Genomic DNA, 22,272 nt, shown 5'->3' with positions numbered 1-22,272 from the left:
ACCGTGCAAAAAATTCCAATAAACGTTTTCCAAAATTATAACCCAGTCTTTATAAATATTACATAGTTTCATTTCTTTTAAGTCATTCAAAGTTATTCTCGTGAGCACATTCTTTCATTAAAAGTTTTTCTTTGGTTTTGGAAAATATTTAGGAAGGTAGGACATAATACCTTTATACTATTGGTAGGCGTATGTTTAAGCATATAAATGCATCTGAATTATTGGTCATTTTAAAATTTATATATTTTATTTATAATACCATGAGGGACATAACTTGGTTTGAATTCTTGTGTAGGCCGAATTCTGGGAAGGGGATAATTCTAGGGGGACAAACCCCACCAGAAATGTCTTTACTTTAGATTACCGAAGATGCCTTTAAGTGTACATTTAGTGCAAATAAATACTTTCATGGGATTGTTTGTATTTGCATGTTTGCAAGATAATCATTTTAATTTTTCACTTTGCTTTGTCTTTCACAATTTATAAGAAGTTATACCTCTGATGTCTATGATTTATTGGATACATATTGTAATGAAAATACGGTCATTTTAATTTTTTTGTCAAAATCTTCAACAGTTTTTTAGTTGTTAATATAATTCATACAACGAGGGAACATTATATTATCAGAAAACGTATACAAAATTAGCTCAGGTTCAGCATTAAATGCTATTCAATTCATGAAAACTCTTTATCACTAATTTGCTGATTTCAACAAAGCTCGTGAGAGTCTCCATGTTTGTGTGTTGGCCAATTGTTCAAAGTCAGTTGAGCGTGACGTCAGATATCTGCATTCAGGCTAAAACAAAATAACAGCATAGTTTGGGTTCATTGTCATACAGAACAAAACACTAGAGATAGATACAATGAAACGATTTTTAATCATCTAACCGATTTGTAGCTACGCGCAAAAGTAGAAAATTGTCAAAAATGCTGTGCCCTCACAAGAAATCTTGATATGTATCTCGACAAAAACATTTTCATGATGCATCTAGTTAAAGAAAAATTAATATTATGGTAATAAAACAAGAATGTTTTTTAATTTTTTTTTTCACTTTGCCATATTTTAATTTACATCGAGCTAACTTATACTTCAAACAGATCAAGAGTAAAGTATGTCTAGACACAGAAAAGAATTAGAAGTGAGGTTTATACGATACACACAAGATGTAATTGATGATACATTCGATGACGGTACACGTTTAAATGACACATTGGATGGTCTTCGAAATAAACGATACAAAGTAAACGATAAAATACCAAAAATAACAGTAGTAAAAAAAGATGAAATTTATTTTTGCCAAGACAACAGAGAGCTTTGGGTGTTGAAAGGGCTCGCAGCGTTCTTGGAGGAAACTGAAAATGTCGTATTAAAGGTACCTGTTAAATTTGGAAAATTAGAAAATTTGAAAATGACAACTACAACAGAGGGCGAGGATGTCAGGTTACGTCATAAAGGGTCTACTGAAGAATTTAGGACTATCAAATCCGTAGAGCTGTCGACAATTCGTTACAGCTCTGATAAAATTTATGGATTTTCCCGATCAGGTGAATACGAGATAAAAAGCTTCTTATCCAATTACCGCGACCCTAGTCAGTTACCAGTGCTGGATGTTGTCAAAAGAAACGGAAAATTGTATGCTTTAGATAACAGACAACTGTGGCTAGTGAAGCACTGGTTTCAGAAGAAACCTGGTGGCGTGGATGAAGAAGAGAAACAACATTCTCCTAATATGAATATCGATGATAGTAAGGATAGTTCAAACAATGAAAATGATATCGACAGCCAGGACCTTGAAGGTGCCGTTGCAAGAAGTGTTGATACTGATCGTGTAAATATGGAAACACAATTATCCTCAGACAAGCAAGAAGTACGCAATAAAAACTTTGGTGTTGAAGTTCACGACGATGTTGTTGTAGTGGAAATGAAACCATATGATACATTTTTGGGATATACCGCTCTTGTAAACGAAGGCATATCCATAAGATTAGTACAGGAAGCGGAACCAGAAAGAAACAAACCAAAGAAAAACTCACATCTCAAATATAAACCACTTACAAGACAGAGTCCATCGAACGATCGGAGGAGCGTTATGCGATATGCAGAAGCTTACAGAAAACAGCCGCTCGAAACAATAAAAAAGAAGTAAAAAATTACAACGGATATTTTCTTGAAGTTTTTTTACTCCCTATACAACGTATTGTACTGTTTTTAAATGATATATTTAAGATGACATTTTGAGCGTTTACCTGTAAACTATTATAAATGTTTCAAGATATACCGCACAATATATTTGATTACATGCTTCTGTTATGTTGGCCATTAATTGTCTTACATAAATATTTTCTGAATAAAACTTTTATACTCTTACGTTAATACTCAAGATTAATTTATTTTCTTACGATATGTCTAAACTTTGAAGACTTTCTGCGATATTGGTATTGTGTAACTGTGATTGTCTTTAATACAACATTGATGGCTAAATTTTTGAACTGTTATTAAATATGTACAGTACAATCACTCACACCTGTCTTTTGAGGTAAATTTTGAAGACATCGATCGTTACCTGTTATCCTTTTACAAATTGTTTTAAGTTTACTCGCTTTGTAGAATGTAAACATTAGAAAATGCCTGGTTTAATATTTGCATATTTTAACTCAACCACCACTTTTTCCATGGCATATGCTGTGGCGGCCGTCTTCATGTTCTTTTCCGTTTTTCTGAACTTGGAAAAGCAAATCAAGTTTATTCCCTTTGACTGGATTAGCATAGTTTGATTTTATCATTAAATGCACATTCATTATATATGTCCTAGAACTGCTTTATTTTTTTATTTTTTTATCTTCCTGTTATATATCAAAATATTTACCTATTGGCACTATAACTGAACCATCTTTTGCTTCTGTTACTTTTTGACAGCTTTAGTGATTCAGTAATTTATATACAAGTAAAATAAACTTTTGTTTTTTTCATTTGGTACATCTATGAAAAATAATTTCAAATTCATCGCTTCTTAGGTGATAAACATCTAACATACTCCAAAGATTTAAACTCATATTTGCCCTTTCTATAGGAGTTTCAATTGCAGTTCTCGATCATTATTAATTTCTTTGTTCAATTATGATGCATGTTCAATTATGATGCACATTTTCTTTTTACTTTGTGTTAAAACTGTGTCGTATTAGAATGTATTTCTACGTTAATGTAAAAGAATAGAAAAGCACTTGATGAGGTTGATATAACTTGATATTTTCTATGAATAGAGCACATTCATGTTTATTTGACAGTTTTGTATATACTTGTAGTCAAATAAATTATAAATTAGTACACATCATCATTTTTGTTGTTTACTTATTTTTCATCTATGTACTAACAGTTTAAACAAACAATGTTATGAAACATGCACGATACAAGAGAATTATACTCACAAGAAACTACTAAAAGTCACTGAAATCAGGTTCATGTACATTATGTGGTTAATAAAAAAAATTGATCAATAGTACCTGAAAATTACATTGCTTAACAAAATTTGTAAAAGAATAATTGGTTGAAACAAGGAAATACAGCTAAAATGTTACACTTGTACAATTATTCAAAATACAATAATAAGCTCTTTTGAAAAAAACCCTTACTTCTTTTGAAAATTATCATTTCCAGTTCACTTAATAGCAACTTAAAATAATTTTTTGTATTAAAATCTTAAATCATATAAACTTATAAGAAGTTCTACTTACTTGTATAGTCACACAGAAATGATGTGTTACAACGTAATTAGTATTCTTAGTATACAACATATTATTTTTATATTTAAGAATATCACAACAGGTGTTTGCGAGTAATCTTCCTGCTGGGCAATCAGGTACAAAAACATTTCATGTTAAAAATTTCTAAGGTAAAGTAAGTGCAATCGTACGATGGTTACCTTATGATTTCATACATTTAACATTCCATTATAACATGTATTTCATTTTCAATACCATCTAGACAAAGTGGACATATCCTTTCGCACCCTGTTAAATGTTCATGTCGACCAGTTTCAAGATTGGATAGGTGCGACACCACAACGGAGTTAAGCCAAAGCTAGACTTTTAGAAACAGGAAGTTATGTGTACGAAGATTTATTTCGCCCGGAACCAATGCTCCTAAAAGTATTCATAACAGAGCTATGGGGATACCAATTAGATCGTACTATTTTATGTTTATGCAAAGAGAATTAGCCAGCTTTATATATGTGAAATATACATTAATACCAATTATTGACTTCTCATAAATAACTGAGTATTTATCAGATTTTAATGGACCTTATTTAAGATATCTTGTTCTTTAAATCATTGTTGCATTTTTTGCATTTATTCTGAAAACATTTAGTGCTATATTTGGTCTCTTGTGTTCTAAGCATCAACGATTTAGAAACAATCCTAGGTTTTTGACCAATATATATGCTTTGATGTCATATTTGTTGAATAGTATTAATGAGCAGGTAATAAAGGATAGATAGGTGACGTCGCTGAATTCATCAACATAAGAGCAGATAATCAAAGATATCGCCTTCAGTCTTCAGTCTCTGCGTAAATATTTTCATTTTTTAAGCAGCGAGCTGTAGCTGAAAGTATGGGTGTTTTTAAAAATATATAAATGTTCAATTATTCTTATGCATTCTATTATTTCGACGCCACTCGGTGTCTGATTACACAAAAATAAGACTGATAAGCTTTACCATGTCATTATGTTAAGAAATGGATTGGTATGATATTTAAAAAGATAAACCTTTATAAAATATACTTTTTATGATCGTTTTATTCTACATCAGTAAGAGCATATTTCTCCGATGGATGTTACATTCGAAATAATATTGTTCTTTGCATATGATAATACATTCTTTTGTTGAAAATTATTCAAATGATGTGTTGAGACTTTCTCATAACTTAGACTTTACTCAAATAAAGGTATATATTGTAAAGGTTTAAATAGTAGTAAGATAATTAAAAGTATTTAAATTATATGCTCGGTGTAAAATAACCTCTGGGCTAATTATATTTAAAATATCATTTAATTACGAAGAATTACAAATTTCCTTTTTAAAAGTTTTAAGTTTTTGTACCCGATGTTTATATTATTTTTACAACAGAAAGTATTTAGTTTTTATTTTACTTCCGTCTTATTTTCGATGAATTGAATTTTAACCACTAGAATACCTAGGACATTTTCGGAAAATAGCACAATTGTGATTTTCAGAAAATTATAAAGCAGTATTAAATGTACTAAATGAATCTCGAGTGATCATCTTCTGCTTTAAATAAATCAGAAATATTCATAAGCTGTCTCTTTTAAAGAAACTTTGCTCTAAATCAATATCTGTAGAACATTGATGATGAAATAAAGTAGAATTAAATTACGATACAATTTATAAGATATAATGCCAAAACTAAGATAGTGAAAAAGTGTGACGATGCCAATTTATAGAGGGTGAAGTCACATGTTTATTTATCAAATACTTTGTCGTTTTTTCTAGATCTAGCAAATAGCAAACACATGTTTTGTTTAATCTGTTTAATAACCTTTTACCCCATGAGCATATTGCGAAAAATGGCTGTTTTCATTGAAAAGCCTCCTGTAACAAGTTCAAAACTGCTATGAAACTATGAAAAATGCTTCAATACTAATGAAACTTGGCACAAATGTTGACTACACCATAGCCTCTGTAACAGCATGCACAATGGTAAATTTCCCGTTACCAAGGCAACGGGGGGACGTCTCAAAATTGCCAAAAATCACTATTTTGCATTGTTTTTTCCATCAAAACTGATTTCAAAGTGCTTCAACTTCTCAATGAATTGAGATAGAGTAAAAGGCTTTTCAGCGTCGGTTACTAGTTACCCTAAGATTGACCTGAGGCCATTTTTAGCCTGTCACATGTCCAAAATTTTCTTGGCGATGAGGGGGACTCCGCCCCCTTTAAACCCCCAAACAGAAGAGGTCACATCATTTTTCATTGAAAAGCCTCCTGTAACAAGTTCAAACTGCTATGAAACTATGAAAAATGCTTCAATACTAATGAAACTTGGCACAGATGTTGACTACACCATAGCCTCTGTAACAGCATGCTCAATGGTAAATTTCCCGTTACCTTGGCAACGGGGGGACGTCTCAAAATTGTCAAAAATCACTATTTTGCATTGTTTTTTCTATCAAAACTGATTTCAATCAATGAATTGAGATAGAGTAAAAGGCTTTTCAGCGTCGGTTACTAGTTACCCTAAGATCGACCTGAGGCCATTTTAGCCCGTCACATGTCCAAAAATTTCTTGGCGATGAGGGGGACTCCGCCCCCCTTCTAACCCCCCAAACAGAAGGGGGCACATTCCCCTTCTGGCAACCCCCTGATGTAATATTTGGATGGGGGACGGCGCCAAAAAAGTGGTCACTTTTTTTAACAGCATTTCTCAAACGAAAAACAGTGTTTGGGGTCTAAAAAGGTTGTTTTTTTTCACTGTTTGAGGCCTCAAAAAAAAAGGGGGGTCAAAAAGCCGTCGAAACCCGCTTATATAATGACCTAGTTAAGAAAGTAAAGTTACTAGATGATATATATATCTAAATTTCTACACTTTTTGTCCAGAAGTAAACAACTTTACTTTTACTCGCAAATCTGTTTCACTTTCTACAATTAAGACAATGTCGTCTGCACACAATATAATACTTAGGTTATTTTACATCTGCCACAAAGCACTTATGATAAGCTGTCATGAATACTGAAATGAATAATGATCATGAGCAAACCTAAATGCGAAACTTGGGAAACCGTTCTGCTTTGTTTTTCTTTTTCTGTGCTTGAAATATACTGTTCCTTAACTACTCGTATTACTAAACGACTTTTTGTTTTGTTTCCATGGACTGCTTCCATTTTTCCTTTTCCAGTTGTACAGCTTGATTACCGTTTTCATTGCAAAACTTCCATTACTTTTAGTGTAATTTTAGTTGTGTATTATAGAAATTACCCAAGGTCAAATGTGAAAAAAAAATTCGAATCTGCAACATACAATAAAACTAGTGGAAGGTTTTTTTAAAATAACATGGCACAAATTATCACACTTATGAGACGATGCGCTGAGCTCATAAACCAGGTTGCTACTTCCAAGGACATGGTCATACTTAACAGTTAATCAAAGGTTAAACAATCTACTGTGGCGTATATACTGTGGCATCAATTGTGTCGTATAGTGGGAATAAAAGAGACTCTTTGTGATTGTACGTGGCTTTATTTTTTCGAGCTATATATAAAATATAATTGTTAGTCATTCCCATCAGGTAACTCAACTATCTTTCTCCTCTCCACTGGACAGTCAATCTTACATTCCAATTGTAAACAACATATTTCACAATATACGTATTTTGATTTAAAAATAGCAACTGTAAATTAATCATCTTGACATAGAAGCGATTGCAATGACATAACAAAATCAACTATCTTCAATGTCAATGTCAAATATCTTCTTTGTCTTTAATTGAAATAAGTTATCGTCGCCGATAACAATTTAATCTTGTGTATTTTTATCAGTATGATATCATTTTTAAATCGAAACAAAAACATAAATAGCGAAAAGGAAGTTAGAGCAGACAAATGAACGTTTTAATAAACTGACACACACTACAATTTAAACTTATGATTATTTAGAATAAGGTAAGAATTGCGTAAAATATTAAATAAAAAAGGGTGGTAAAGCAGATCACTATATTATACAAGTTTGCGGCTGCGGCAAATCGTGTCAATGTGCATGTCGACAAATATTTATTTTACTTTTTATTCAATTCATTAAACAGTTTCACATATATGAATGTTATGCATCTCTTTTTGTTCAAAGTAATTTACCTGGTAATTTCTATTTTAATTTAAAATAGGAGAAATCGCACTTTCGAATCACATGTCAAGCAACCTAAAATTCACTTGCTATCGTAAAATAGTTTAAATTAAATCTTTTCATCTTATGTTGAATAGAAACACCGAGAAGACATGGCTTATAAAAATCCTGGACGACTAGAAGTTAGAGAAATCCGTTTTTCAAGAGATGTTATCGATGAAAAGTTTGATAATGGGAAGAAAATGAGTGATGTTTTGAGTGATCTTAAGACAGGACTTTTAGATTTAGATACACTGCCGCAAATTACAGTAGTGAAGAAAGCTAAGGTGTTCTTCACACTTGACAACAGGCGGCTATGGGTGTTAAGAGAGTACGCAAAATTCTTAGAAGAAAGCAGAAATGAGATTTTACGAGTACCTGTTAAAATTGAGAATTTGGCAAGGCTTGGAACCACTTGGTTGACAACGACGAGCGAAGGCGAGTTTGTTGAAGTGCAACATAGTGGGCCAACTGAAGCTTATGCGAATGTTGTAACTGTTCAGTTGTTTGAGATACGTTATAGCAGCGATTACATTATTGGAAAAAACATGGAAAAGAAATTTGACGCACAATTTGGTAGTATACACGAACGTGCCAAATTACCAGTGCTTCAAGTTGTCAAAAAACAAGATATTCTATATGCTCTAGATAACGATCAACTCTGGATGCTTAAACAATGGTATAGATATAACTGTGTGGATACTGAGGGAAAACAATCAATGTCTCATTCAAGTGAAAATGACAACGATGTCGATATTTGTGAAGATTTTATAATTAAGGTTGAACTGCGACCATATAAGGAACTTCCGGAACACTTTAGTACTTTAGATGCTGGAAAAAATATTGAACTTCGGAATAGACAACCGAAACATGGAGTACAAAAATATAAGGCACTCACTAGACAAGAGGCAAGTCAAAACAAACAGGTCATTAAGAAATATTGCGAAAAGGTCAACAAAGTAGAAAATAGAAGAAGACTTAAATCAAAATAATCTGAAAATACTATTAAATCAAAGATAATAAAACAGGGAAGATAATATAAAATGGTTTTGCGATAGGAATAGGGGAAATTTTTATAGATACAATTTTGTTTGAATATAAAAAAAATTATCGACACAAAAATTTAGTCAATTGATTATTCTGTATGAATGTTTTAAATAAAATGACTTTTTATCTTTTTTATCATTGTGAATTTTAATACTTTATGATATACCCCTGATTGTTTATTTTGTGGTTCTCTTTCGATAGACTTTGATCATCGTTTACAAATTGAACAATGTAATCGAGAAATATGGAAATTGTTTGTTTGTAAATGTATATGTTGCTTAACCTTGGCCTTCATGGTAATACCATTTTGCCGTGACTTTTTGTTTATATTCATAGAGTTCTTTACTATATATTCATTTCATTTATGATTTTGTCTATTCAGCTTCCTCCAATGAGGCTTAACAATTTTGACTTTCAGAAAATAGTTACGAATGAATCCTTTCCAAATATTCTGATAGAATTATCCAGTATGATATATCAATAACAATGACAAGACATTCTTTTATTTTTCTCATTTTATTCACGATTCATTTTCATGTTAATGTTCAATTTAATTCAACTACATTGAGAAAATGTTGAAATAAAAAGATAATCAGGCAAAATTATTATAATAATAATATAATACAAAGCGGTATAGAGAGGAGGTTGATAAAATAAGATAAAACATATGTTTCATTTATCAGTCTGATAAAAACGTTTTTGTGATTCAAAGTTTAATTCACATAATAAAAATTAGATATATATTGTATGTCACATATCGTTATATATCAAATAAATGAATAATGAATAAATAAATACTTGAAAAGCAGGTAATTACATCTGTTTTCTTTCTTGTTTTAAATTCTGATTTGATGGACTAGTGCAAAAGCGTAAACTTTATACGACTCAAAAAAGAAATCAAAGGGCTGCAAGCTCTGTGGTATTTTCTGATCCCTGGAATCTAAATCGTACTGTATATCTGTATGTGTTTTCCTGTATAAGTTTATTTTTATGTACTAATAAGTCATCTTGCAGGGCACAAGAGTTTGATACATACGGAATTTTGCATAACTAGAGTTGCATAAAAAATTAATTTATGTTCATTTTTTATGATAGCCACACTTTATCCTTGCATATCGTGGCTATTTCCTTAACAAAGACACTAAAAAAAAAGAATTAAAAAAAAGTTGACCCGACTGGGATTCGAACTCCGGACCTCTCACACACCAAACGAGCGCGTTACCCCTGCACCACGGAGAAGTTTTATAATCAACAGCTGAATAAAATCAAGTCATTCTAAATTTAGAATTTCCATTGCATTTCGGGTTAGGGTAATTTCGAGGTATTTTGTTAAGGGTAAACCTGTTGTTTAAAATTGAAGTAAATAATTTAGCAAAAATCTTCTCGCCCAAACAGTCCAACATGTAGAAACTATATATTCAACTACTCGGCAGTCAGATTTATTTGTGTAGTATTCGGTAATCGACATCGCTAAAATAGCATTTTCATTGATTAAAATCATATTCATCCGCGTAATTTGTGAGTGTGCATTTATTGACAACTCTATAAGCCAACGCTACTTTAAAAGTTTGAAGGTGTAGTAATTTGTTGGACACTTGTAATAAAAAATTGTTCTTTCTTTTAAATTGCTGGTTTTTAAGCAGTTTTGAGTGAGAACTAATTTGCGTTGTTAGGACTGTTAGGAAATTTTGTGTTAGACCGTGGATGTTAGCTATGTATTATCTGATCTGCGATCAGAAAATACAAAAAGAAATGGGCACATGGCTAGTAGCGGTTCGATAAAACATGATATGTTCCTTGTTCGGTACATTACATGAGTATTAAGACATCTGCATAAATGTTTATGTGTAAGTGAACATGTAACTTGAATTTTCAATTAAATGATATGTGATGTATACACTTTACCCCCTAAAATGAATAGAAAAAAGAAAGAAAAAAATATTTGTGAAGCTGAATAAAATAGAGTATCTAAGAAAACATCGGCATTGAATATTTCGTATTAGCACTAAAGACTGTCCTACGACAAAAGGACACCATATCCTTAAAGTGATGTAACAATATTTTTGCAGAAATATTGAATCACTCATAAAAGAAAATTGAATATTATAACCTGAAAAGTTTTTCAGCAAAATGTATTCAAACAATACCATAAAGTAACACATCTTCCTACCAATCATCACACATGACATTCTTTTCCAAAGTCTTATGGAAATTCTAAATAACTTTTTATTCAAATAGAATTGAATAGGAACGGACAAGTAAAAACAAAGAATGAGTACATCTTAAGCAAAATATAGATTTAAAAAGTTGGACCTCTGGAAGCTGCTTTTAATACTTCTGTAATAACTACGATTTACGTGCATATGTACATTAGTGCATTCTTATCTAATGTTTTCTGTGTTTTTTATCATTTAGCGAGATCCTGCTTAAGCTGCGGATAAAGAAAGATTGAAGATCACAAAAAGAATGTGCCTTTATAGTGCTGTCGGATCATTGATACTGTCTAAAGAATGTAAAATGTGAAAACAACATTTTCTGCTTAAGCGGAAATTTAAGTGATACCATGCAAACTAAATAAATTGAATACTCTATTACGTTTCTTATTTTTTTATAACTGAATACTTCTTTACACGCTGCTCTATAACTGGGTTTTCTTCTTAAGGAATAACTCTTAAGCGTTAGATGACTATGTATCACAATAAATTGTAATGAAACAGATGTCTTCTGACTTTCATTTCAACGATAATACTATTATATACTATATCTAAAATAAATATGTATCTTGATGATAACTTGCTTAAGCTGTATGTTCTGGATCTACGTGTATATTTTGGAAAATCGGAGTTCTATTACAGTCCATATCTTATATTGAGTAGATTCTACATTTCGAAGAATGTTCAGCAACCTTCTCTTTTAATATACTACTGTAGCTTTCTTTAAAGGATATATTTTGGCAAAATCTTTAGGTATAATTTTATTTCAAGTCTTAGAGTATGTTTAACATCAAGCTATTGAATCAACTTGAGTGATTATTGCCAGAAACTTTGCAATGATTTTTATCAGATACTCAACACAAAAATTAACCATTTTTATCGTTCGTCAGTTGCTTATTAAAAAGTTATATATCGTTTAATCGGGACATTTTTAATTAATGTTCAAGACACTACGAGCAAAACTGTTTATGTATAAATTGTACAGTTGTCTATAGAGTGCTTCTTTTGTTAGAAGGCTCGTGATCCTAGCCATGGTGAGATAATTTTTTTGTTGCATCTTTCTGTTACGAACTTGAACTGCTCGTATAAGTGGTTTCGTCCGGGAAGCCTGGCTTCTAGACTATGTTTTCATGCACAGCAGACTGGCGTTTCCGTGAATTTTACCCATGCCTATAAATTCATCTGGCATGGGGGTGACAGATGGGTCGCGTGCCATACAACAACGTCAATTTAGTGCATTTTATTAATGAACCGCGTTAAAATGATGTCATTTCGGCGTCTGTTATTCAAGTAGCAAATTCAAACGCTATTGAAGAAAATAATTGAAAATGGATAAAATGACTTTAATTTCCATGAACAAATATCTTATTGATGTAAATTGAATATCCGTCCCTAAGGAACTCGCCCATGGGCGGTAACTCGGCAAGCCTTGTTACCGTCCAATAGGCTTGTCCCCTCGGGATAGATATCCCGCTCTGAACTGAAGCATTTGACAGATATTATTATTATTATTATTATTATTATTGTTGTTGTGAATAAGAAACCGTAAAAAGCTATGATGTCTGTCTTGAAAATAAGGCATTCCCTTATCATAGATAATAATTACATGAAGAGAGTTTGAAGCGGTAGAGTGCAAACAACCTCTATAACTACATGCAACGTCTGAAAAGTGTTTTATTGGATAGCTTTTTAGGCTCAGTTGCCAAGATTGTTGTAACTTTATCAATAACTAATGCATTTTTACCTTTCTGTTACGAACAAAAGGCTGTTCGTAAAACATGCAAAATAATAATTCAAATATCTGGAATTAGCGAAAGTCGCTACTGGACACATGACCCTCCTTGCATTATTTCATCAACGAGTAGACACCTGAATAGAACAACCGACGTTCCTTAATCTAGTGGAGAGCTTCCTCACTTGTTATAATCTGAAGTTACTTAATTGATGAGCGGGAAGTAGTTTAAAATCAATGATTAAAACTACTCGGCCACGACCGCTTCACATATTTCTCGTGATTCAGGCTAATCTCGAGTTACTTATTATACAATGTAGATGATGCAAATGTGGTAGCTAACATTAAGAGTCCAAACGCTATGTCCAACGATCATATTTACGGACTTTGAATAGTTTCTTGATTTTTGTAAAAAAACTACGTGTATAAGATTGGCTAACGATCGTTTAGGCAAGATTGTCATTTAAGATGCAGTGAAGCTAATAAACCAAACGAAAGCGCTTTGTCAAAGTGATGACTTTTTGAATGAATATTTTATAGTTTCTAGTGATATATTAGAAGGCCATATTATTGATCTTTTTAACATTTACATTTATTTTACAGAAATTTTGTCTAAAGGGTTTATTATGCTTCTTCATAAAAAGAGAGGTCATGCTATATGTTTTTAAATTTATCAATGCTTTATGGTATAAATTGTGTAATAAAGGATAAGATAGAAAGTTATAAATTAATTTATTCAATTGATAAGTCGTATGTATATAAAGAATTTTTCAACTTATCGGTAGGTCTACATAATACATCCGCCATGTTTGCACTTTTTAGTAGTCAGTGAATTCAAAAAGTTCGTAGATTGTAGGTAGAATATAGATGTATTTAATTCATGTATATTTATTTTATTATTAGTTGATAATATGATAATTATCGGTAACTCACAAGAGTATTTACAGAAAATATTGAAGTCTTTATGAATACTGTAATCTAAGGGGCTTTGATGTGAATGCAACAAAAACTAAAATATTTCTTTTTCGGAATAGAGGAGTAGTACTCCCCTCATGACCGTTGGTTTTAAAATAATGAATCTTTAGAAATTGTTCACGGTGTGGTTTTAAATTATACTTGCACAGGTACAGATTTGAAGGCAATAAATGTCTTGATATGTAATATAATTAACTATAGAATATCTCCTTTTGTTTCCCTTCAAATTATTTGATGCATTTGCTGGTTCTATCATAACTTGACTTGCCAAGTCTGAATACTTACGAAGTCTAAAGATATCGAAAGATTACATTTGAAAATTGTGCAGGTAATTTCTACGTGTAAAAATAAGTTCTAGTTATGCAGCAGTCTAATAACATCATTGTGTTTGTGTGGAACACAAATACATTAAATCAGTGTCACGCCCGGTAAACTGTCGCTCCACTTCAAAATTGTGGTGTACGGTAAAACGAGCGAACGGCAAACTTCAAACCATGAAAATGGTCTACACTTAGGATATTTTGAAAAAGTGTTTTACAAAAATATTAACCCGTAACAAGAGCTAGTCTTTCGTGCAAGATATACTACTCTTGGTGGATTTCTTCAATTTGTATATCAATTTTTTTCGAAAGTAGTGGAGTCGATGGGCAAGAGATGGAGCGAAAGGTCGGTTGTTGGGCGCAAGGTAGTACTAAGTTGGTGTAAAAAGCGTAGTCCACGAATTTTTAAAAGTAAACTCTTTAAAAGTTAAAATAGACGTACTAAAATGTGAAGCCGGAGAAATATGATAAGATATTAATTTATTCCTACTATAACTAGGTCAATTAAAATATTGATAATTTTAGTCCGTACACCGACTGAGAACTGCCTTTTTTATTACGTTCGTTTTGTTTTAACTTATTCCATAAAATTCCATTTTATTTAGTTCCGCCCATTGTTTTCTCGTTTAGGGCACACGCTTTTTATTACTTGGGGACCATACGTCGCTTTTCATGGAATGGCACGGAAGTGTCACATTGAAGGTTCCATGATAACCGCCGTATGAACACATCTGCGGATGTTTCTAATTTCAAAATTTTACTATTTAACGTTTAAATGTTGAATTCTGCTCAAGCCGGTGCTAGGGGGCGTGGACGGTAACTTGCACTTTTCAGTACCGTCCATGAACAGGCTCAATCAAACCGAGCCTGCAACATTTTCAATTTTGCCGTGTTGGGCTTTCTTTAGGGATTCTGTATTTATCTATTTTATTGTTTTAATTAATCTTGATTTGTACTGACAATATGCAGTGTATGATTATAAGTCAACATTTCCATTTATATTTGAGAGGAAAATGGTAAACTAAACAACAATGCTAAATAAGAAAGAGAGTGTCTTGAAACATAACTGAAACACTAATATAACCCCCTTCTTCCCCGGGTCTCGTATCCCCTTCCCCTATACCCATATACTTTGTGAGCCTGTTTAGCAGTCATTTATCCTTTTTCTTTGTTTTCCTTGTTGGTTTTTATGATTTATTATTATGTTTGATTTTATAATAAGTGATTGATCTGTCCGTGCTCCATTTTGCGCTCTGTCCTGTTTTTGTTTGAGGGCCTTCTGGGCTCCTTGCCACCGGTTCTTGTTGCTGGTTTATTGAACGCCGCCTCTCCTTGTTAATCTTGTTTATCATATTTCATATCATTAGAACACTTAGACACTTTGTCAACCATTTTTATAGAGATTCCCCACCACAAAAGTCTTTCTATTTCATGAAAACGTGGCTTATTTGTGTTTGATCTGAACATGTACGATAGAGCTATTAATTACAGAAAGTCATAGTAAAATGAACTCGGTAGTAGTGATCCCTTTTATGTGCCCCGTGTATTGCATAATTTTTTCTCTGTTCACGGTACATAACCGTGTCAAAAATCATGATTGACCTCGAATAAGTGGCACCCTGTTTTACGCCATATGATTTGGTCATGTCTATTTTAACTTCTAAAGTTCTAAAGTTTTTATATATAAAAAATTAATAGACCACGCTACTCCCAATATGCCAAATTAATATCGCTTGCGCTCAACATCGAACCTTTCGCTCCATCTCTTCCCCTTTGGCTCCACTACTTTCCAAAAATATCGATTTACATATTTAAGAAATCCTTCAGGAGTAATTTATGTTGCACGAAGGACAAGTTCTTATTACGGATTTTTATTTTCCTAATACACTTTTTAAATGGGTAGTTCAATATTCTACAAATCGTCGTTCGCTTCGTCAGGGAGAAAAGTTCTCCCGGGCTAAATATAATTTTGTTTTTGTAACAGCTTAGATCATTGAAAGCCTAAAACAATCCTACACGGAACTACATTTTCCATTTTTCGAAAAATAAAATTTAAATGGATAACAAGACAAAAACATAAACAACACTTACAATAAACCGTTTAATTCGGCCTTCCGCTTTATCTCGGAAATGCCGTTCGCTCGTTTTACCGTACACCACAATTTCAAAGAATTTCTTACAAATTTTGAAAAAAATTGATTGATGTTTTCAACAATTGTTTGTGACAACGTTTTGTATAGACATATCAATCGAATCTTTTCTGAATGCTATTTAGATAAGATTAAGTGCATGAAATAAAGACAATGATTGACCTGACTGAGAATATTTGCGGATAATTTAAAAATAGAATATGGAAGATATGGTAGAAACAGACTTGAACGAATGAATTATTTATAAATGCCTTCGACGACAATTACGTTACTTTTGTTTTGTTGCTTTGTTATCGTACATTTTTTATAAACATGTCTCTTTCATCTGCAGATAGTATTTTTCCAAAACATTGTTACTGGTTTTCCCTCAAATGAAAGCTAACGATTTGTGTCCCGGTTTCGGAAATTATCGTGCACTCACAGTTTCCAAAGATTGTTTCTGAGAACATGACAAAGTTGTTAAAAGTGATTCAAAACATTTATAACGCAGGACATATTTCTTTGTTAGTTTCGATTTGGTTATTGTTGTGTCATTTATAGAAAGGAAGGTATAAATGGATTTGTATTTTCAGCATACAAAAATGTTTTGGGTGTTTTTAAGATGTAATAAATTTTATATGTGATATAAACATATATGTCAGTTGCGACAGATTTGTATATTTATCATTTAAATATTTTTTTATAACTTTAGTTATATTAAGATAATTGGTACATATACTATCAGGAAGGGTTCGGTGTGGGGCGAATAGTGCTTATACCGCTAAAAACATTGATATTTTGCTCTTGATTCTCGAAGATGTGTTTTGATAATGTTGTTTAAATTAATAAGTTCAATGGATTATAAGAATTGCAGTTATGCAAGTAAACATTTCTTTTAAAATTTTCTTAAGAAATTGTAGAGAATAGCCTTCACAATATATAGGAAGCTAAGCTCCTAAATCGTCTATTTTTATGATATACTTGTTTTGTCTCTGAATTATGATATACAAATTTCTATGATATTTCAAATATTTCTATGTTTAAAGAAATTCATATTCTCCCAATTATTAATTATAAACCCTTTCTGTCTATCATTTATGATATACAGTTTCATTTCATTATTTATAATATTCATATTCTTCCTATGATAAATGAAATTAATAAATAATCTGTTTATGATTTCTGGTATACATATTCTGTCTTTGATTTATGATATTATATAATTAAGAAATGGACAAAAAAATGATTGTTAATTAAGTACGTTTTCTGGAGCAATATATGATACTTGTTATTTCAATTAGAAATATCATTTAAGAAACTTTCCTGAAACAGGCATTATATGAATGTCGGTGCATTATCCTGTTTTTGTCATAATACATAAAGGATATTTGTATGTCTTACTTGTTGGATTGGGTGGGTTATGAACGGTAGCACTACTGCTTTTATGCTTGTGTTTTAGGTCTAAGACACTGATCTATGCCATGTAATGTCAAGTGTTCGCCAATATTACATTGCATTATACATTGATTTACACTGTCATTATCTGTATGGATATCGCAGATATAATTCGTTTGGTTTTTGCGAAGCATATTATGAATATACATATTAGGTCACTAGTGTTACCAATATGTGCACTTTGTAAGATTAAATAGAATATAACATAATCACCATTTTAAGATTAGATTGCATGTTGGTTTTGTTTGTTACTAGAAGTTTTGCTATGAGACTTAGAAAGCTACAAGATAATTACAAAATGTGATTATGTAATAATTTTCAACATGTACGCTGTATGAAATGTTGTCCTTGTGGACCTTTTGACTTCAGGATACTTCTGAAATAAAACCCTTAAAACTCTTATTATCTAATGGATTAGGATGTTCATATTCTGTCTACGATTTATGATATACATATTCTTTATATGATTTATTATATTCACATTCTTGCTATGATTGATCAAATTCATATTCAGTCATATTCAGTCAATGATTTATGATATACTTATTATCTCTATGATTTATGGCATACCTTCTCTTTTGTGATTTTAGACAAACATATTTTTTTATTTGATCTATGATGGTATTCGTAATCTTGATTTTTGATATTCATATTCTGTATACGAATTATAATATAGCTATTATTTTTATGATTAAATAATTATTTCTATAATTTGTTATTATTCATGTTTTGTCTACGATTTATGATATACACAATCTGTTCATAAAATAAATATGTTAATTTATGATAAACATGTACCTATTCTTTCTATGATGTTTGGTGTGCATATTCTTTCTATGATCAATCTTTTCTTTCTATTATTTATGATACTACTTTTATGTCATACCTTTTATATGAAAATTTTATGCTTAAAATCAAGTACACTTTTATTCTAAACAGATCAAGAGTAAAGTATGTCTAGACACAGAAAAGAATTAGAAGTGAGGTTCATACGATACACACAAGATGAAATTCATGATACATTCGATGACGGTACACGTTTAAGGGACACACTGGACGATCTTCAACATAAACGCTATGATGTGAACAAGATACCAAAAATAACAGTTGTCAAAAGAGATGAAGTTTATTTTTCTCTTGATAACAGGCGACTGTGGGTGTTTCAACAATATGCAAACTACTTGAAAGAAAAAGAAAACGTTTTATTAAAAGTACCTATAATATTCGGAACATCAGACTGTTTGGAAACTAGAGGAATGACTACAACAACAGAGGGTGAGGATATCAAACTACGTCATCAAGGACCGACTAAAACATTCCCGAATATAAAATATATATCGTTGTCAAAGATTTGTTACAGCACTGACAAACTTTTTCGATTTACTAGATCGGGCGGACTTGATCAACGTTCCACAATTGAAGAGGAATTCGAAAGATTCTCGTCGACAAAACCTTTTAAATTACCAGTGCTGAAAGTTGTCCAAAGAAAAGGCAAACTTTATGCTTTAGATAACCGTAAACTCTGGCTGGTCAAGAAATGGTTTCAGAAAATTTTTGATTTTGTTAATACTGAAGAGCAAGAAAATTCCTTCCAAAAAAATATCGTGGATAGTTCTGATAGACCGAACAAGGAAAGCGAAGTCAATAGCAAGGAACTAGAGGGTGCCGTTGCAAGTTGTAATAACACAAATTATGAAGAAATCAACGATGTTATAAAAGTAGAAATGAGACCTTATGGTGAATTACCAGCAAATTTCTTAATTGAAAACGAAGGCTTATCTGTAACACTTGTACAGGGAGAACCAAGAATAAGAAGAAGTCATTATAGACGACTCTCAATAGATCATGATTCTGTTGATGTGGAAAATATTTCTGACCCAATAAATGATAGTTCCGATTCCGAGCAATGATTTAACTTTCACAGCTTATTTCAGCACAAGCAACCCGAAAGAACACATACATAACTGTAAAGGTGTCTTGTAGTTCAAGTTGACATTTTGGGCTTGTAAAATATGAAAATGACAATTTATTATATACATATTTTCTGAACAGACTTTTATAATGTATCTTAATTGTTAATTGATTAAATTACATGACACTCTTTTAATCTTTACCACTTCCAATATAAGATTGTACAATAGAAGCAGCAATGTAGGTTAATAAACACATTTTTGAACTCATAAATATCTTATCTTCTCTATGGGATGCTTTACACATTTTGAATTAACTTGACAACAAAGTTGTATAGAGAAGATGTTGATAAAATAAGATAAAAACAAACTTAACTCACTTTGTTTCCAGATTTTTATACTTCACAACAGCAGATGTCAAGTGCTGTGTGGCAGCTGCAAAAAAGTTGCCCCGTACTTCACTTCAGTTCAGTGTTGTTATATTTTTTGTTCCTTCGGGATCATTGATGTCAGCACTATTAAGTGTTGAGAATTGAGTACCGCTCAAGCCGGTGCTAGGGGGCATGAGGGATGTTGTACGTTTTCATTATCCCTCATGTACAGACTCAAACTGAGTCTGCAATTCTCTTGTAATTTAGTTGTGATTAATACTTCCGAGGGATTAGATTTTTTAACTTTCATTTAACTGTTATATTTGTTATTCAAAGGTTAATACACATAATATTTAATTGATATATATTGTATGTCACATATCGTTGTATCAAAAAATGAACAATTAATAAATAAATACTCGAAAAGCAGGTAATGACATCTGTTTTCTTTCTTGTTGTAAATCTTTGATTTGATGAATTAGTGCAAAAGAAAAAAAAACATAAAAAATTGGCTCATGACCAGTGGCGGTTCGATAATACATGAGTTCGTTGGTGCCGGTTAAAACTTAAAACATAATTGAATATTTGAGTATAATCATCAATCGTCGGTACAAAACATGTGTTTTTAAACATCTGCATATATGTTTATGTATTGGTGATCATGTAATTTGAATTTTAAATTCCATAATATGTGCTGTATACCATTCATTCCCACCCCCAAAAGAAATAAATAGAAAGAGAAGTTAAACATCAATATTTTGATAAGCTAAATTAGACAACATCAGAGGTATTGAGTATTTCCTATTAATATAAAAAACTGCTGTCAAATGACAAAAGGGACACCATATCATAAAAGTGATGCAGAAATATTGAATCACTAGTCAAAGAAAATTGAATATTATAACCTGAAAAGTTTTTCAGCTAAATGAATTAACAATACCATAAAGTAACGCATCTTTCTATTAATTATCGTAAATTATATACTTTTCAAATGTCTTATGGAAATTCTAATTAAGCGTTTCTAAGATAATTGAATAGGGAAGGACAGGAGCACATCCACCATAGTCCACCATAGATTAAAAAAGTTGGACCTCTGCAGGCTGCTTTTAATACTTCTGTAATAACTACGATTTACATGCATATGTATAATAGTGCATTCTTAGAGTAATTATTGACATATCTGCTTGCTATCAAACTTCATACTGTATTTAACTGCTTGAACACTTTACATGTTTTTTATGCCCCCACAGAGTGGGAGCATATAGCGTTGCACTTGTCCGTCCGTCCGTCACGCCGTACGTCTGTCCGTCCGTCCGTCCGTCTGTCCGTACGTCCCGAAATCTTGTGAACGCAACTCCTCTTAAACCGGATGGCAGATTTTGCTTAAACTTTCAGGGATGAACAACCTTAATATGTAGATGGTAGTAAAGGAAGGAATTTTTGCTGCGACCAAATTTAACAGAATTATGGCCCTTTGTTGATTTTTTCACTATATACTATATAGAAATTTTGTGAAGGCAACTCCTCTTAAACCGGATGGCAGATTTTGCTTAAACTTTCAGGGATGAACAACCTTAATATGTAGATGGTAGTAAAGGAAGGAATTTTTGCTGCGACCAAATTTAACAGAATTATGGCCCTTTGTTGATTTTTTCACTATATACTATATAGAAATTTTGTGAAGGCAACTCCTCTTAAACCGGATGGCAGATTTTGCTTAAACTTGCAGGGATTAACAACCTTAATATGTAGATGGTAGTAAAGGAAGGAATTTTTGCTGCGACCAAATTTAACAGAATTATGGCCCTTTGTTGATTTTTTCACTATATTCTATGTAAAATTTTTGTGAACGCAACTCCTCTTAAACCGGGTGGCAGATTTTGCTTAAACTTCCAGGGATGAACAACCTTAATATGTAGATGGTAGTAAAGGAAGGAATTTTTGCTGCAACCAAATTTAACAGAATTATGGCCCTTCGTTGATTTTTTTCACTATATACTATGTAGAAATTTTGTGAATGCAACTCATGTTAAACCGGATGGCAGATTTTGCTTAAACTTCCAGGGATGAACAACCTTAATGTGTACATGGTGGTAAAGGAAGGAATTTTTGCTGCGACCAAATTTAACAGAATTATGGCCCTTTGTTGATTTTTAGTTTTCAACTTGTGGCACATGTAGTCCAAAAAATATTTGACCTAGAGTCATAAGATTGACAGAACAGTGGC

At 31.9% G+C, this 22,272-nt stretch overlaps 2 protein-coding genes across 4 annotated transcripts; both read left to right on the top strand.

Moving 5' to 3' along the window:
• LOC132743393 (uncharacterized) lies at positions 1 to 20,462 on the top strand. Of its 3 annotated transcripts, none has more exons than XM_060731910.1 (2): positions 1 to 156; positions 1,099 to 3,335. In XM_060731910.1, the coding sequence occupies exon 2, from the start codon at positions 1,113 to 1,115 to the stop codon at positions 2,145 to 2,147; it is 1,035 nt and encodes a 344-aa protein (XP_060587893.1). In that variant the 5' UTR covers positions 1 to 156; positions 1,099 to 1,112; the 3' UTR covers positions 2,148 to 3,335. The 3 variants fall into 3 exon arrangements, with proteins under 3 accessions (XP_060587893.1, XP_060587894.1, XP_060587895.1); XM_060731911.1 differs by lacking the exon at positions 1,099 to 3,335 and adding an exon at positions 18,704 to 20,462 and having other exon boundaries at positions 50 to 156; XM_060731912.1 differs by lacking the exons at positions 1 to 156; positions 1,099 to 3,335 and adding exons at positions 16,666 to 16,878; positions 18,704 to 20,462.
• Positions 7,079 to 9,753, top strand: LOC132743395 (uncharacterized). Its single transcript, XM_060731913.1, has 2 exons — positions 7,079 to 7,676; positions 7,992 to 9,753. The coding sequence occupies exon 2, from the start codon at positions 8,007 to 8,009 to the stop codon at positions 8,883 to 8,885; it is 879 nt and encodes a 292-aa protein (XP_060587896.1). The 5' UTR covers positions 7,079 to 7,676; positions 7,992 to 8,006; the 3' UTR covers positions 8,886 to 9,753.
• Positions 20,463 to 22,272: the final 1,810 nt, after the last annotated feature.

Source organism: Ruditapes philippinarum, unplaced genomic scaffold (assembly GCF_026571515.1).
Source record: "Ruditapes philippinarum isolate M1 unplaced genomic scaffold, ASM2657151v2 ctg3258_1_1_1_1, whole genome shotgun sequence".
NCBI classification, from domain to species: Eukaryota; Metazoa; Mollusca; class Bivalvia; order Venerida; family Veneridae; genus Ruditapes; species Ruditapes philippinarum.
This window is presented reverse-complemented; position numbering and strand designations above follow the sequence as displayed.

Excerpts from the sequence above, each read along its gene's own strand:
- LOC132743393 (XM_060731910.1), top strand. The coding sequence starts at position 1,113 with ATGTCTAGACACAGAAAAGAATTAGAAGTGAGGTTTATACGATACACA.
- LOC132743395 (XM_060731913.1), top strand. The coding sequence starts at position 8,007 with ATGGCTTATAAAAATCCTGGACGACTAGAAGTTAGAGAAATCCGTTTT.